This window comes from Gopherus flavomarginatus, chromosome 6 (assembly GCF_025201925.1).
Source record: "Gopherus flavomarginatus isolate rGopFla2 chromosome 6, rGopFla2.mat.asm, whole genome shotgun sequence".
Classification (NCBI taxonomy): Eukaryota; Metazoa; Chordata; order Testudines; family Testudinidae; genus Gopherus; species Gopherus flavomarginatus.
In genome coordinates this window covers 517,002-533,695 of record NC_066622.1, presented here as the reverse complement: position 1 = coordinate 533,695, position 16,694 = coordinate 517,002, and the positions used below count along the sequence as shown (strand labels likewise).

The window sequence follows — 16,694 nt, the reverse complement described above, 5'->3', positions numbered from 1 at the left end:
GCACTGATTCAGTTCCAGACAATGATCTGTCCACAGCCTCACCACCACCGGACAGCTGGCAATGGGAATTCAGATCCCTGAAATGGAGCAAATACCTTTCTCCATGGCTCCAGTGTCAGCAGCCAGCTGGAGAGCACATCAGTGCACTAAAAGATCCAGAACCGTGGCCTTAGATATTAACCTTTGCAAGGCACCAAAGGGGCTGTGTTGAACTCGCCTTAGCGTAAGCTACGCAACAGCCCTACCTCCAACTTACTACTGTTTGTGTGGACCTCCGTGTGTTCACCCCAACATTGCTGCTGCTGTTAGGAGTGCTTGGAGCAGCCCCACTTAAAGCTGAACTGCTGTCTTCAGTTTCAGGAGTCTCCATTTTCACCTCCTCCAGCTCAGAAGTCTCAGGGTTAACGATGAATTCAGCATCTGTGCTGCTCCGATCCGATGGGTGCTCTCGTCTTCTCTTTCTCTTCTCCAAGTTTTCAAACATGTGCATGATGGCTTCTACCTTCCTCTCCTCCCGGGACTAGCAGACACAAGAATATGTCCAGGTCAGCAATACCAGGCAAGCAAAAGGACAGGAAGAGGTAGGAAAAAGATCTGAAGTACAATGTGGGGGAGGGGCCCTGTACAGCATATGGTCCACAAAGGTGATGGTGCAGAAGAGGGCTGGAAGGGGATTATGGATTCACAGAGAACTGGAATGCCTCATAATGAAAGGAGACTGCTTGAATCAGACTATCTCAACTTAAACCAGTAAGGGACCAGCCTCCTGGCATTAGAACTGGCAGACTTGTTTGGAGAGGAGGAGACCTTTTAAGTAACTCAAACAACCTAGCATGTATCTCCAACATGAACAACAGAAGTCAGACATTTTACTATTGCCTCAGTTGGTATCAGTAGGGCATCTGAGTGCAGAAACCTTAGCATATGAGAGTCGCTGATGGGGCATCCTTCGTGAAGGGCCTTCAACTTTTGAATTCACTGCTTCCTACCCAGCTTGGTTCGACATACCCAGAATCTGTTGATTTTCTGGGCATGCTGTAAATCTCATCTGTTCATTCATGCACAGACTAAGGCCAGAAGGACCATTGTGATCATCTAGTCCAGTGGCAGGCAACCTGCGGCCCATCAGGGTAATCTGATTGCGGGCCATGAGACATTTTGTTGATGTTGACCGTCCACAGCTCCCAGTGGCCGTGGTTCGCTGTTCCTGGCCAATGGGAGATGCACGAAGCGGTGGCCAGCATGTCCCTGCGGCCTGCCGCTTCCCACAACTCCTATTGGCTGGGAATGGCGAACCACGGCCACTAGGAGCTGCACCTGTGGACGGTCAACATCAGCAAAATATCTCATGGCCCGCAATCAGATTACCCTGATGGGCTGCATGCGGCCCGTAGGTTGCCCACCACTGATCTAGTCTGACCTCCTGCATAACACAGGCCAGAGAACTTCCCCAAAGTAATTCCTACAGCAGAGCTTTTAGAAAAACATCCAATTTTGATTTTAAAAAATCACTGATGGAGAATCCATCACAACCCTTGGTAAATTATTCCGATGGATAAGTATTCTCACAAGTAAAAATTTACACCTTCTTGGAAATTTGACTTTGTCTAACTTCAATGTCCAGCCATTGGATCATGTTACACCTGTCTCTGCTAGACTGAAAATACCATCATCATATATCTGTTCCCTATGTTGGTCCTTACAGACTAATTAAGTCATTCTTTAACCTTCTCTTTGTTTGGCTAAATAGATTAAGCTCCCTGAGTCTATCACCATAAAGAATGTTTTCTAATCCTTCAGAGAGACAAGTTGGGTGAGGTAATACCTTTTATTGGACCAACTTCTGTAGATGACAGAGACAAGCTTTCGAGCTTATCAATCATTCTCATGGCTCTCCTCTGAACTCTCTCCCATTTATACATCCAGGATTCCAGCAGCAGTCGCACCAGTGCCTAATACAGAGGTAAAAAAACCTCTCGACTCTTACTTGAGAATCCACTGGTTATGCATCCCAGGATCACATTAGCTCTTTTGGCCACAGCTTCTTACTGGGAGATCATGTTCAGTTGACTATCCGCTATGATACCCAAATCTTTTTCAGTCACTGCTTGTCAGGAGAGAATCCCCAATTATAGACTCATAGACTTTAAGGCCAGAAAGGACCATCAGGATCATCCAGTTTGATCTCCTGCACATTATTGGCCACACAAACTCATCCACCCACTCCTGTGACAGATCCTTAACCTCTGTCTGAGTTACTGAAGTCCTCAAACCATGATTTAAAGACTTCAAGTTACAGAGACTAGTTTAAACCTGCAAGTTACTGGTGCCCTATGCTGCAGAGGAAGGTGATCCCCCCCCAACCCAAGGTCTCTGCCAGTCTGACTTGGGCGAAAATTCCTTCCCGAACCCAAAAATCACGATCAGTTAGACCCTGAGCACGTGGGCAAGATCCAGCAGCCAGACATTCTGTAGTAACTCAGGGCCCTCCCCATCTCGTGTCCCATCAACGGTCACTGGAGATATCTGCTGCTAGCAGTTGTAGATCGGCTACATGCTGTTGTAGGCAGTCCCATCACACCATCCCCTCCATAAACATATCAAGCTCAGTCTTGAAGCCAGCTAGATTTTTTGCCCCCACTGCTCCCCTTGGAAGACTGTTCCAGAACGTAACTCCTCTGATGGTTAGAAACCTTCATCTAAGTTCAAGCCTAAACTTGTTGATGGCCAGTTTCTATCCATTTGTTCCAGTATCCACAGTGCTGCTTAACTTAGAAAACTCCCCTCCATCCCTGCCATTTAACCCTCTGATGTATTTATAGAGACTGATCATATCTCCCCTCAGCCTTTTTTGGAGTAGGCTAAAGAAGTCAAGCTCTTTGAATCTCCTCTCACAAGGCAGGTTTTCTATTCTTTGGATCATCCTAGCAGCTCTTCTCTGCACCTGTTCCAATTTGAATTAATCTTTCTTAAACATGGGGAACCAGAATTTCATATAGTATTCCACGTGAGGTCTCACCAGTGCCTTTAATAATGGTACTAACACTTCCCTGTCTCTACTGGAAATACCTCACCTGATGCATCCTAGGCCTGCATTAGCCTTTCTTGCAGCCACATCACACTGACAGCTCATAGTCATTCTGTGATCAACCAATATACCCAGGTCTTTCTTCTCTTCTGTCACTTCCAACTGATAAGTCCACAGTTTATAGCAACAAATTCTTGTTATTAGTCCCTAAATGCATAAGAACATAAGAACGGCCATACCAGGTCAGACCAAAGGTCCATCTAGCCCAGTATCCTGTCTACCGACAGTGGCCAATGCCAGGTGTCCCAGAGGGAGTGAACCTAACAGGTAATGATCAAGTGATCTCTCTCCTACCATCCATCTCCATCCTCTGACAAACAGAGGCTAGGGACACCATTCCTTACCCATCCTGGCTAATAGCCCTTTATGGACTTAACCACCATGAATTTAACCAGTTCTCTTTTAAACGCTGTTATAGTCAATGACCTTGCACTTTGCACTATTCAATTTCATCCCTTTTCTATTACTCCACTTTTCAAGGTCATCCCGATCTTCTATGGTCCTCCTCTGCAATGGCAGTATCTCCCAACTTTGTGTCATCCTCAAATTTTATTAGCACACTTCCACTTTTTGTGCCAAGTTTATTTATAAAAATGATAAGTAAGATAGGTCCCAAGACTGATCTCTGAGGAACTCCACCAGTAACCTCCTTCCAGCCTGACAGTTCACCTTTCAGTATGACCTGTTGTAGTCTCTCCTTTAACCAATTCCTTATTCATCTTTCAATTCTCATATTAATTCCCATCTTCTCCAATTTAATAATTTCCCATGTGAAACCGTACCAAATGCCTTATTGAACTGAGGTAAATTAAATCTACTGCATTTCCTTTGTCTAAAAGATCAATTATCTTCTCCAAGAAGGAGATCAGGTTGGTCTGGCATGATCTATCTTTTGTAAAACCATGTTGTATTTATCCCAATTACCATTCACCTTTATGTCCTTAACTACTGTTTCCTTCAAAATTTGTTCCAAGACCTTGCATACAATTGAGGTCAAACTAACAGACCTGTAGTTTCCTGGACCACTTCTTTTCTTTCTTAATAGGTACTTCCAAGAGGTAGCTTTCCTTGCTGATCCATCTGGTCTTTCCGTCCTTGTAGGCTTTCTGCTTTCTCTTAATCACCTCTTGAGATGCTTGTACATCCAGATTGGTCTGCAACCCTTCCCTACGATTTCCCCCCCCTTGCTTGGGATACAGACTTCAGATAGTTTCTGCAACATTGACAAAGTAATCCCAAGTCTCCCCCCACATTCAGATCCTGGAGTTCTTCAGTTGAGTCCATCTCCCTAATTAATTCCCTTAATTTTTTTTTTATTGAAGTTTACCTTTTTGAAATCAGGGGGATGCCACTTGCAGATCTATTTTTGTTTATCCTTCCATTTAGTTTAAACTGAATTAGCTCATGAACACTCGAACTAAGGCTGTCCCCTACAACCTTGTATGAGGGCCTCACTACTCACCACACCAATGTAAAATGGCACACTCTCTTTTAGGTTCAGCGACTATTTAGTGATGAAATCTATTAGCCATCACATCCAGGAAAATCTAGTTATTAGCAGCACTTATCCTTCAATCTCTATCTGGGAAGTTAAAATCTCCCATAATCACACAATTTCCAGTAATATTTATTTCATTAAAAACTTTAAAGACATCTCAGATTGGATCCTGGGGGTCTGCAGCAGACCCCAAGCACTATCCAAGGGGAACCTCTGGTATCTTTCTTCCCCAAAGTGATTTTGACCCAAGCAGACTCCATTTTATCCTTTCCTGAACAGCACAATACCCTTCAACCCCTGTATTCCAGTCATGACTACTATTTCACCACATTTCTTGTTATCCCTATAGTATCTGTTTTCGCTTCCTGCACCAGTAGTTCTAGTTCCTCCATTTTGTTACCCAGGCTCCTTGCATTGGTATACAATTTAGTTGTTTCTGCTTGGCTTTGCCCACATTCTTCACCCGACTGAGTAGTCATTCTACTGCCAGTATCGCCTACCTGACCATTAGTGCCAATGCCAATGAAGCTATCTTTCCTCTTAATGTCCATTCTCTTACTCACTGTTGTTTCTTTTCTCCATTACTAGATTCTCTCTCTCTTTTTTCCTCCTGGTCAATATTAGAATCAGGCACGGAGATTACTTGAGCACCTCCCAATCGTCTCCCCGGAGTTCCTTATTTAAAATTCTTTTAATCAATTGCACCAACCTCCACCTCAAAAGTCTATTTCCCTCCCTATTCAGGGGGAGTTCATCCATTGAGAATAGTCTTCTGTTCACGAATGCCTCCCAGTGGACAAACATCCCAAAGCCCTTATTATAGCACCACTGCCTGAGCCATCTATCGATCATCATAATCCTGTCTTTCCTTCGTTCTCCTCCTCTAGAGAGAGAGAGTGTCCCACTGAAGGTCACCTGAGCCTCCATTTCTTTAAGTGGCTTTCCCAGCCTGGCAAAATCTCCTTTGAAATGTTCTAGCGATAACCTAGCAGTATCGTTTGTTCCCATGTGAAGGACAATCAGTGGATTCTTTCTTGATCCCATTAGGATCCTCTTAGCCTCACTTCCATATTTTGTATCTTAACTCCTGGCAGACAGCACACCCCCCTCTGTTTTCCGGATCAGGTGACTGGCCTGGTGACTCTTCTTAGTAGGGAGTCATCAATCACATAGACCTGCCTCTTCCTGGTGTTGGTGTGATTCTCCAGCCATCCTCCTGTTCTTTCTGACTGCAAATCGTCTTGTCTTTTGTTCTCTTTTTCAGTCTTCTGAGAGTTATTCTGTATCCTCCTGGGGCTCCAAACTCTGGGCATCTCCATTGACTCTTTCCCTCTTCTTATAGGAACAGCCGCTCTTCTTTTTCCTTGCCCTCTCACTTTCTGTTATGCCTGATGCATCTCTTCTTCATTTTCCAACTCAGCAAACATATTCCTGAGCTCTAGTTCTTCTTCACTAGCTGGTCTTTTCCTCTGCCGGGTCTGGTAGTCACATATTTCCACCAGCCATTTTCCTCACCCAGCAGCCTACCCTCACAGTTCTCCAGTCCAGCTTGCATCTGCGAGTCTTGATATTTCCCTTCAGCCTCGTTTTGCCTTCTCTCCATCATCTGCTTGAATCCCCTACGAAACTCAACCCTAGTTTCAATCCTGTGAATATCACCTACATTCTTTATTCCCACATGCACGCATTTACATTTAGCTGGATTAAAACACATAGTGTTTGCTTGCACTCAGTTTACAAATTTCAGAGTAGGAGCCATGTTAGTCTGTATCAGCAAAAAGAACAGGAGTACTTGTGGCACCTTAGAGACTAACAAATTTATTTCAGCATGAGCTTTCGTGAGCTACAGCTCACTTCTTCAGATGCATTGAGCTCACTTCTTCAGAGGCATTGAGCTGCAGCTCACGAAAGCTCATGCTGAAATAAATTTGTTAGTCTCTAAGGTGCCACAAGTACTCCTGTTCTTTTTTCAGTTTACAAAGTGACCCACAACACCCTGAGTCAGTGACCTATCCTCTTCATTATTTACCACTCCCCCAATTCGTGTCATCTGAAAACTTTACAGATGATTTTGTGTTTTCTTCCAAGTCACTGACAAAAATGTTAGTAAGAGTAGGTATAAGAACTGATCCCTGCAGAACCCTCCTAGAAACAAATCCAATCTGTTGAAGCAGGCATTTCGGAGAGAGCTAAAGCATTTTTGGGGAACAGGAAAGGTGGGTGATTTTGAACTGTGATATAAGTGCTGGTTGGTGGTAGATACAAAGGGGGATGGAGTAAGTACTGCTGTTATTTTCATTGCACTTTCAATTAATGTCAATGACACATCTTAGGATAGACATCCTCTTGAAGTACATACATTAAAAAAACTAGTTCTTAGTTATACAGAAAACTACCATCCAGAAATCCAAAAGAAGGCACAATAGACTACAAATCTTTGGGAAAAATGCAAGGATTGTAGTGTTGGTTCAAGGGTCTCCTCAAAGATCTGAGTATATACAGCAAGTAACCACACCAGAAAACCATACCAGCAAGGGTTGCAAGGAAAAGGGCAGTAAAAGAGCAAACGGACTGTGTGTTGCCAAAAATATAAGCAGACTAAAAAGGACTTTTACAACCATGTGTGCGCAAAACAAGGATCGCTAATAAAAGATATGGGGAAAGACATGCCTCTTAGGGCATTAGCTAGTAACCTTGCAGAAAAGTTGGAGGAAATTCAAAAAAAGCAAAATGCTCAGGGACCTGGAGGGACTGATGTATGGGTGTGATGAAAGATTAAAACAGCTAAGTATATATAAGCTTGGCTAGGCTACAAAGGAGGGAGGGAGGGAGGAGGAAGGAGGCATAGAGACATGATAGTAACCTAACAATATTTACTTTGAAGTGTTTGGACACCAGGGAGTAAGGAGAAATTATTTAGAAACCAAGAAAGGAGCTAGGACTAACTGAATGAAACCAAGAAAGGAAAAACATTCTTACCAATTGGATGTTGTACCTGTGGCACAGTCCCCCAAAGCAAATGGTGGTTGCTAGATTTTCTCCATCTCTAACTTGTTGGAGCCTAACCAGCTGTGTACAAACACCCTCAGATGTGAAATCTGCCTGGTTCACCCTTCTTGACAAAAGTCAGTGATTTCTGAATATTTGGAATCATGTCACTAAACAACAGAAACAACCAATCTGCCCTGCGTGACCTGCTCCATCCTATACACCTGCCATGAAAAACAAAACTACAGATCAGAGTAGAAGAGGTACTCACCCGTTTGCTGTGAACCAGGGCTCCCTGCTCATCCACAGCCTCCTCTCTCTCCCCCTCCTCTTGCTTCTCTTCTTTATCTGCAGCCTGAAGAGAGCACAGAGAAGCCAGGACTCAGAACAGTCACCATTGCAAAATGAAAATACAGAGCAGTTGGAAAATAACCAGGATTAGTTTTGGTATCTCACTAGAGTGAAACTAAGAAAGAGCTGTTGCAGTTCTGGTTCTAGAGATATCAGCACCCTGAAGGACCAAATTCCTCCACAGTGAATGACCAAACACCTGGCATTATAAAGTGTCAAATTTTACCTCATTGTCACTGGCTGCAGCAGGTTCCTCTGGAACATCCTCCACCTGCTGGTTGCTGTTCTCATCTGATGCAATGCCCTGCTGTTCCAATTCTAGTTCCTTCCTACGGGCTTTCCGACGCCTTGTTTCTGCCCCCATCATCAGTGTGCCTAGAACAGGTGGAGGGAGGTGTTCTGCAGCATTTGGGTTCCGTTTCTGTACAGGGCAATTCCTGTTCCCCTTGTGACATGCACAGTCCACTTTATAGTTGCTGGTCCAAAACACAAACATATCTGTGTCACTCCTCATTTCTCAGCCCTCCTACAGAGACATTCAATGCATCTGCTACTACAGATCTTGCCAGGTGCCAAAGCAAGGAGAGCCTGCTACCTTCCAGCCTCTATCACAGAAGAGACCAGTAGAACTGGGCAGAATAAATACATGAAAATACAATTCAGCAGATAATGGAGCAAAATGTAAGAAAAGAGGAAGGGGCTGGAGGAGGAGGAGGTCTGTGCCAGGAGACCAGTGTAGGCTGGTGAGATGAGGGACTCACCAGATGCTGTACTCATAGTCAAAGGCGATGGTGACCTCTGTGTCCTTCGCAATGGTGGCAAGCGCATAGATACACAAGTGGATCATTCCATCAGCAATCACATGACGGACCTTCACAAACAAAGCAGACAGAAACTGACACCCCAAGAGAGATATGTTCCTCCCTCCAAAAGGGGCAGCCTCCTACCAGAAAGGGAGTTCCTGCGTGGTATGCTAAAATTACCCTTTCAATTTGCCCTAGAAAAAAGCCTGTTTTGCTGCCCTTTCCTATCCTTTACTTTTTGTCCTATCCTGGATCACCAGAGGAAACCTACAAGTCTTCCCTTCTCTAGCTCTCTTAGGCCTACGGGAGAAAGGCCCTGTGCTCCCCAACCTCTTCCCTCCCTGTCCCCCCATATTCAGCCTACAGGCAGCCAAATGGGAAAAATCTGTACAACACTCTGCTGGATTATCAAGTTCTCTCCCTTTTCTTTACTGACATTACTTGTGGCCACTGCATTTTATTCAGGGCTTGAATGCTCGTGAAAAGGGCTACACTAAAAACCTGTGCACTGCTGGTCTGTGTTTCAACCAAAAGGGGAGCAGGAAGTTTACCTCTGCATTTGGTGTACAGGAACGCCTGATGAACCTGGCGTCGTTGCCAAAGGTGCGGGCATCCACACACATCTCAACACCGTTGAACTTAGAGTAGAACAGCACAAAGGGGTATGGCCTAGGGAAGTAACAAACTATTGTAATCCCCGCAGACTCAATTCCCACCACCAATATAACAGCCACTCCTTACTCAACAGGAATATGGGAAGCAGCTCTTCCTTTGCTTCTTTCACTCAGGCAGTTCATGCAGCTCCTAACTCAGAATTCAACAGATCTACCCCAAAAAGAGAAGAGATTTGTATTCCATAAATGGAAAAACACTTAAGAATATAAGAATGGCCATACTGAGTCAGAGCAATGGTCCATCTAGCCCAGTATCCTGTCTTCCAGCAGAGGCTAGTGCCAGATACTTCAGAGGGAGTGAGCAGAAAATGGCAATTTATCGAGTGATCCATCCACTGCTGTCCAGTTCCAGCTTCTGGCAGACAGTGTTATGGGACACCCAGACCATGGGCTCTGGTTCCTGATCATCTTGGCTAACAGACATTGATGGCTCTATCCTCCATGAACTTATCAAATTCTTTTTTATACTTTTGGAATTCATAACATCCCCTGACAATGAGTGCCACAAGATGACTGTGCACTGTGTGAAGAAGTACTTCCTTATATTGGTCTTAAACTTGCTGCATATTAATTGCCTCGGGTGATCACTGGTTTGTGTGCTATGTGAAGGGGTAAATGACATTTCCTTATTCATTTTCTCCACACCAGTCCCGATTTTATAGACCTCTATCATGTCCCCCCTCGGTCATCTTTTATAAGCTGAACAGTCCGTCTTTTTACTCTCTTCATATGGAAGCCGTTCCACACTCCTAATCATTTCTTGCCTCCCCATCTGTACTTTCCCAGTTCTAATATATCTTTTTTGAGATGGGGCAACCAGAACTGCACAAGTATACAAGGTATGGGCATACCATGGATTTATATGGTGGCATAATATTTTCTGTGCTATTACCTATCCCTTTCCTGCAGGTTCCTAATGTTGTTAGCTTTTTTGACTGCTTCTGCACACTGAGTAGAAGTTTTCAGAGAACTGTCCATCATGATTCCAAGGTCTCTCTCTTGAGTGGTAACAGCTAATTCAGAGCCCATCATTTTGTATGTATAGCTGGGATTATGTTTTCCAAAGTGCATTACTTTGAATTTATCAACAATGAACGAATTTCATCTGCAATTTTGTTAACCAATTATCTGGTTTTGAGACCCCTTTGTAACTCTTCCTAGTCTGCCTTGGATTTAACTCTCTTGAGTAATTTTGTATCATCTGCAAACTTTGCCACCTCACTGCTTACCCCTTTTTCCAGATACTTTATGAACATGTTGACCACCACTGGTGCCAGTACAGATCGTTGGGGGACACCACTAATTACCTCTCTCCACTGTGAAAACTGTCCATTTAGTCCTACCCTTTGTTTCCTACCTTTTAATCAGTTCACTGATTTATGAGGGGACCCTCATCCCATGACTCCTTACTTTGCTTAAAAGCTTTTGGTGACGGACTTTGACAAAGGCTTTCTGAAAGTTCAAGTGCACTATATCCACTGGATCACTCGTGTCCATCTCTGTTGATATCTCAGAGAATTCTAGTAGATTGGTGAGGCGTGATTTCCGTTTACAAAATCTGGGTTGACTCTTCCCCAACATATCGTGTTCATCTGTGTGTCTGATAATTCTGTTCTTTACGATATTATTAACCAGTTTGCCTGGTACTGAAGTCAGGCTCACTGGCCTGTAACTGCCAGGATCAACTCTGGAGCCTTTATTAAAAATTGGCATCACATTTGCTATTCACTAGTTATCTGGCACAGAGGCTGATTTAAGCAATACATTACATACCACAGTTAGCAGTTCTGCAATTTCACATTCGAGTTCTTTCAGAACTCTTCAGTGGATACAATCTGGTCCTGAATTATTACTGTTTAATTTATCAGTTTGTTCCAAAACCACCTCTAATGACACCCTCAGTCTGGGACAGCTCCTCAGATCTGTCACCTAAAAAGAATGGCTCAGTTGTGGGAATCTCCTTCAACTTGATCTGGGCTATTTTGTATCTTTTTTACTTTTCTATGCATGGCACAACTGCAAGACCCCTTGTGGCAGGGTTTCTGGAAGTGTGTGGTTCCCCCACAGCAGTTCTCAATCACTCCATGCCCCCTGTGCCCTCACACTGGTCATTGAATAGCAGTCTTACTTTTTGAAGAAATGCCCATTGACCTCAAATTGCTGCCTTAACATAACCTTTCCTCGATATTCAATTATAAGGGTATCTAATGCCAAGTCTCTTGCTGCCCTTAAGATCTTCCGGTGCTTCTGAACCCGAGTCACTCTTCCCAGCTGCAACTGCAATGGAAACCATAACAAAATATGAGAACTCAAAACGGAACATCAGGCAACAGCCCTGTAGATTTTATCCTATGATTTACAAATGAACAAACTGGCTTCTAGCAACAGGACCTGGGAATTCTGACCAGCTCATTAACCACTCACTCCAAGACAGACATTTGGGCAACAGACAATGATTTGGAAATAATGTTTATTCATGGGAATAGGAAAATGTATCTGTGCTTACCCAAAAATGTCCTTTCTTTAAGTAATAAGGTCAACAGATCCATTAGAATTGGTACTTCAGCCTGATTGCAGCTTGGGGGGCAGAACCAGACCTGTCAATCACTGGCAGTAGGAGAATGCCCCACCTCCTTAAGTTCCTTCCCTCTAGTTGAGATAATTTCCACAGCCAGGATAATTCAAAACTACTTTCCTAAATTACAAATTGAGGAAAAAGCACAATTTCTCTCACTCCTGAGCATGGTAAATTCTTCCTAATGACAACAACCCCAAATCCTTGCATGTCAATTTCCTTCTCTATTCTGGATGACCCATTTGTCTCCAGGATCTGAGGACCTTAATATTTGAAGAAAGCAAATTTTCAAGTAAGCATGGATAAACTTTCCTATTCTTCTTCATGCTAAGGTCCACAGAGCTGTTACAGTGGGATTGTCAAATCAGTGTCTTTCCAGAGTGGGAAGCAGGATCATCCTTTAAATGTGTACACGCAAAACAAGGCAAATTATACATAAATCACTCCTCCATCTCCCCCCAGACACCAATTCACAGAGAAGACTTCTGTCCCCCCCGGCCCCCCCCCCAAAGGCATTGGCTAAGACTGGATGAACAATATACAAAGTTGGTGAACTTACATATTGATGGCCCGGTATCTGTGTTGCAAATCTCAATACTCAAGATGTGACTACTCTGCTCTGAGACTGTCAATGCTCCTAATGGCTGGACTGCTTAACTGAAGGAAGAATCTTTCTTGAATTCACGGAGGAAACGAATGCTATGACAGTTGTGAGTGTAGTAGTATGATTTTATGTTTGTTTTTTATATAATTTAGAATGAAGGATAAAGAATAAGACTAAGCTTGATAAGTTTATGGAAGGGATGGTATGATGGAATAGCTTAATTCTGGCCATTGATCTTTGATTATCAGCAAATAAGTATGCCCGGTGGTCGGTGACGGGATGTTGGATGGGATGGGATCTGAGTTACTGCAGAGAATTCTTTTCTGGGTGCTGGCTGGTGAGTCTTGCCCACATGCTCAGGGTTTAGCTGATCACTATATTTGGGGTCGGGAAGGAATTTTCCTCCGGGGCAGATTGGCAGAGGCCCTGGAGGTTTTTCGCCTTCCTCTGCAGCGTGGGGCATGGGTCACTTGCTGGTGGATTCTCTGCAGCTTGAGGTCTTCAAACCACAATTTGAAGACTTCAGTAACTCGGACATAGGTTAGGGGTTTGTTATAGAAGTGGATAGGTAGGGTTCTGTGGCCTGCTTTGTGCAGGAGGTCAGACTAGATGATCATATTGGTCCCTTCTGACCCTAAAGTCTATGAGTAATAATAATGTAGCATGTATTAGATGTATTGGTGTATGATTTGATCATATCCTGACAGCCACCCTTTTTGTTATTCATTAAAATGTTATGCTTGTAAGAAGCACAGGAGGATTGCCTGTTTGAATTCAGAGTACGACACTGGGTCCCAAAGGAGAAAGCTCCATACTTAAAAAACAAAACAACAAAAAACCTACACTTCTGATTGGAGACAGCAACTATCAGAAGGCCTATTCTGATGGATATGAAGTGTAATAACACTTCCTGCAGTGGTTCAATCTAGGATGTAGGGAGCAGAAAGAGATTTCAAGGTTGTGGCTCTATGACTTTGCAGGATTAGCATAAGACTGATGCCCAAAGGTTTAATGTTGAGATTTGTACAAAACTTCCTTTTGGAACATACTGAGAAGACTCTACTATAGAGATTTGTACATTTTGCTTGGACACTCTTGTACACGCATAATAAACCCCTCTGGAGGATTTCAAGTCTATGCTTCATTAGTTTAACATGGATTTAAAATGATGGACTTTGCACCAGCCAGTAGAACAAGTTCTCTCTTGTGGTTCATGAAAGCAATAATCACTTCATCCAAATATTTATTTTAAATCAGTCTGGTTCTGGATAGAAAACTGCTTTCAACAGCAGACCTCCTCTATGAGAGAGACATCCAAAGTGCCAATACCAGGTTAATCAGGCCCGAGAGCCATAGCCTCTACAGCCAGAAAGATAAACAGTATCACTGCTGCTCTCTCCTTCCTATCCAGGGAGCAGTGGAAAAGGTAGGAAGGCATACTGGAGGGAACTTACCCAGCTTTTGAAGTGTCATTCACTTCCTCACATTCCAGGTCCTGTTACACTGAGACCCCGCAGGCTACTTTATTGTTTCCAGATACAAAAAAAGATGAACAAGACATTTCCGGGTGTAGCAGCCACTCTGCTAATCCTTTAATGGACAGTGCACATACAGATAGGAAACTGTGCTCTGCCGAGGACAGGAGAATTTCTCTCTGTGTTCTTTGTTATTATGAAAATCCTACCAGACTCATCGATTATTGGACCAAAACAGCTTCATTTTCCATGGAAAAAACACAAAGAAAGAATCATTGTGTTCCAGCTGGTGGATGCTGTATTCTCTTTTTGGTATTCATTCCCTGAACTGAATTTGGAAAATCACTTAAAAAAATAATTGATATTCTGCATTCACCAGTTGTGGGAGTGAAGAGTATGCAACTGGAACTAGATCTCTGCCAATGCATGGAAGAAGGTGAGATGCAGAGGGGATACCAGGAATTAGTGGAGAGATATCTCACAATCTCTGGATCATTGAAGCATGCCTGTGTATGAGATCAAAATTCCAAAGAGGGTCCTGTAAGAACTGGATTTTTGTTTGTGATACTTCTTGTTTTCCATTATAGCCATCTTCATCTTATGTCAACGTTTTTTCTGATCTGAGACCTTGTTCCGGACAATATATATCCTCAGTCCAGGCCTATGATAGACTTTCCTGACACCATGAATCTGTCCTTGAGCCAAGATTCTCTAGAAACCATATCTCTGTGCTTCCTCCACTTTTCTGTATAGAATCTTATTAGAAATATTGTCTAAGAACAGATAAGTGACTTTCTTCTTCCCTAAAGACAACATTATTGCTACCATGATCCTGAGAGAGAAAGACAGACTCTGGGAGCACATGGAAGATCAAATGGTAAAGATCAAAGCTGGGAAATGAAAGAAGCTGCCACCCATCTACAAAACACAGGAATGACCAGAACATGGTTAAGTGGGAGTGCAATGCTTTGAAGTGTAGCCTATAGGATTAACCTGCTTGCTTGCAAATATGTATCTTTTCTTATAGTTTAAGTATTTGGTCTATTGTAATAGGTGTATAGATTTAAATTAAAGTAAGTTTGGCTGTAAGGAAAGAGACCTACAGGCCATATCCTGTATGTTAAGCTAAGGCAAAGTTAGCATACCTATATTAAGACCTTTTACCCAGAAAAGTAAAGTTGACTTATAGCTTGTTACCTAAATAGATAAGTACCCACGACTATGTCAAGGACCTTTTATTTAGACCAATACACAATGAAGAATGGCACAGGACTTTTTTTCAATTTGTATCCACAGACTTAACAGGTACATCACAATGAAACGTATGTGTGTAAGTACATGTCATCAATACACACGTACATACTAGCCTATGGAGTAAGCGTACCCTAACATTTTGTGGGTAAGGAATGAAATTTGGGCATAGGAGGAAGGATTTCCAGCACTTGTGCCCTATAAAAGTGACCCACTTCCTCCACTCTCTGTATCTATTCTATCTATCTACGATGACTGCTACTATTACTAAGCCGTACTTGTTCTTCTTAAACTTTAAGTTTCAAGGGAACTAGGCTAAGCCGGGTTTCCCTAAGTTTTATTCTTAGTTTATTAGGTTTTGATTTTAAGTTTAAGTTAGTCAAGTAAACTCTAATTTAGTTTTGATAGCTCCTAGCATTAATTTCCTCTAAGCACTGCATCCCTCACTCAAGATTTGAGAAACCTGAACTGCAAGGCTGGTCCTGTGTCTCTTATCACCAGGTTATCAAGGAAGAGTGTGAGTATATTAACCAAAGCTTTGTAGCACATAATACTATATTATCATATGTATCTTTTGAATAGCAGTAATGTAATTGTAACTTTGTAACTCTGGTTATTTTACCATTTACTTACTATTTCAATTATTTTAATAAAAAGTCTTTATGACTATATCTCTCAGTGTAAGCTTCCTGTCATATCCCGGAGGGTCCTTTATAAATTCTGTAGAGCCAGATTCTGGAAAAGAACTTTTATCTTCTGATCAAACAGATCGGCGAGCCTAAAACCTAAACTATTAATATTAATTATTTATTATAATTAAATTAAATTAAATTCTCATATTATCCAAATTAATATTATTAGTATACCCTAAATCAGGCTACAGAAGACAAGTCTCCTTTAGGAAAAAAACTGTTACTAGCCTTCTATAACTGTTCTTTGAGATGTGTTGCTCATGTCCATTCCAGGCTAGGTGTGTGTGCACCGTTGCTGGAGAATTTCCTCTTAGTGGTATTTGTTGGGCTGGCTGTAGCGCCCTCTGGAGCTGCACACATATGTGCGAGTGTAAGGAGTCCTGCCGCCCCCACACACTGTCAGTTCCTCCTTACCTGTAACTCTGACAGAGAGGTCATGGAATGGACATCAGCAACATATCAAAGAATAACAGTTACAGAAGGTTAGTAACCATTTTTCCTTCAAGTCCATTCCATACTAGGTGACTCACAAGCAGAACCCCCAGGAGGTGGGCTCAGAGTTAATGGACATGCTGACTGCAACACTGCTCTTCCAAACTGGCATTGTCTCAGGCCTGTTGGGTGACGCCATAGTGGGACATGAAGATATGCACTGAAGACCAGGCAGTGGCTCTGGAGATGCCCTGGTTTGGGAC

General features: G+C 42.8%; 1 protein-coding gene across 7 annotated transcripts in view; it reads right to left on the bottom strand.

Moving 5' to 3' along the window:
- SETD5 (SET domain containing 5) overlaps positions 1–16,694 on the bottom strand; it is a 191,017-nt gene that overhangs the window by 71,670 nt on the left and 102,653 nt on the right. For all 7 annotated transcript variants that reach the window (XM_050959807.1, XM_050959811.1, XM_050959810.1 and 4 more), the window contains exons 9-14: positions 11,531–11,679; positions 9,280–9,397; positions 8,687–8,796; positions 8,152–8,401; positions 7,846–7,929; positions 257–520 (exon numbers count right to left, since the gene is read on the bottom strand). In XM_050959807.1, coding sequence (XP_050815764.1) covers positions 257–520; positions 7,846–7,929; positions 8,152–8,401; positions 8,687–8,796; positions 9,280–9,397; positions 11,531–11,679 — 975 coding nt within the window. The remainder of the gene's footprint in view (positions 1–256; positions 521–7,845; positions 7,930–8,151; positions 8,402–8,686; positions 8,797–9,279; positions 9,398–11,530; positions 11,680–16,694) is intronic.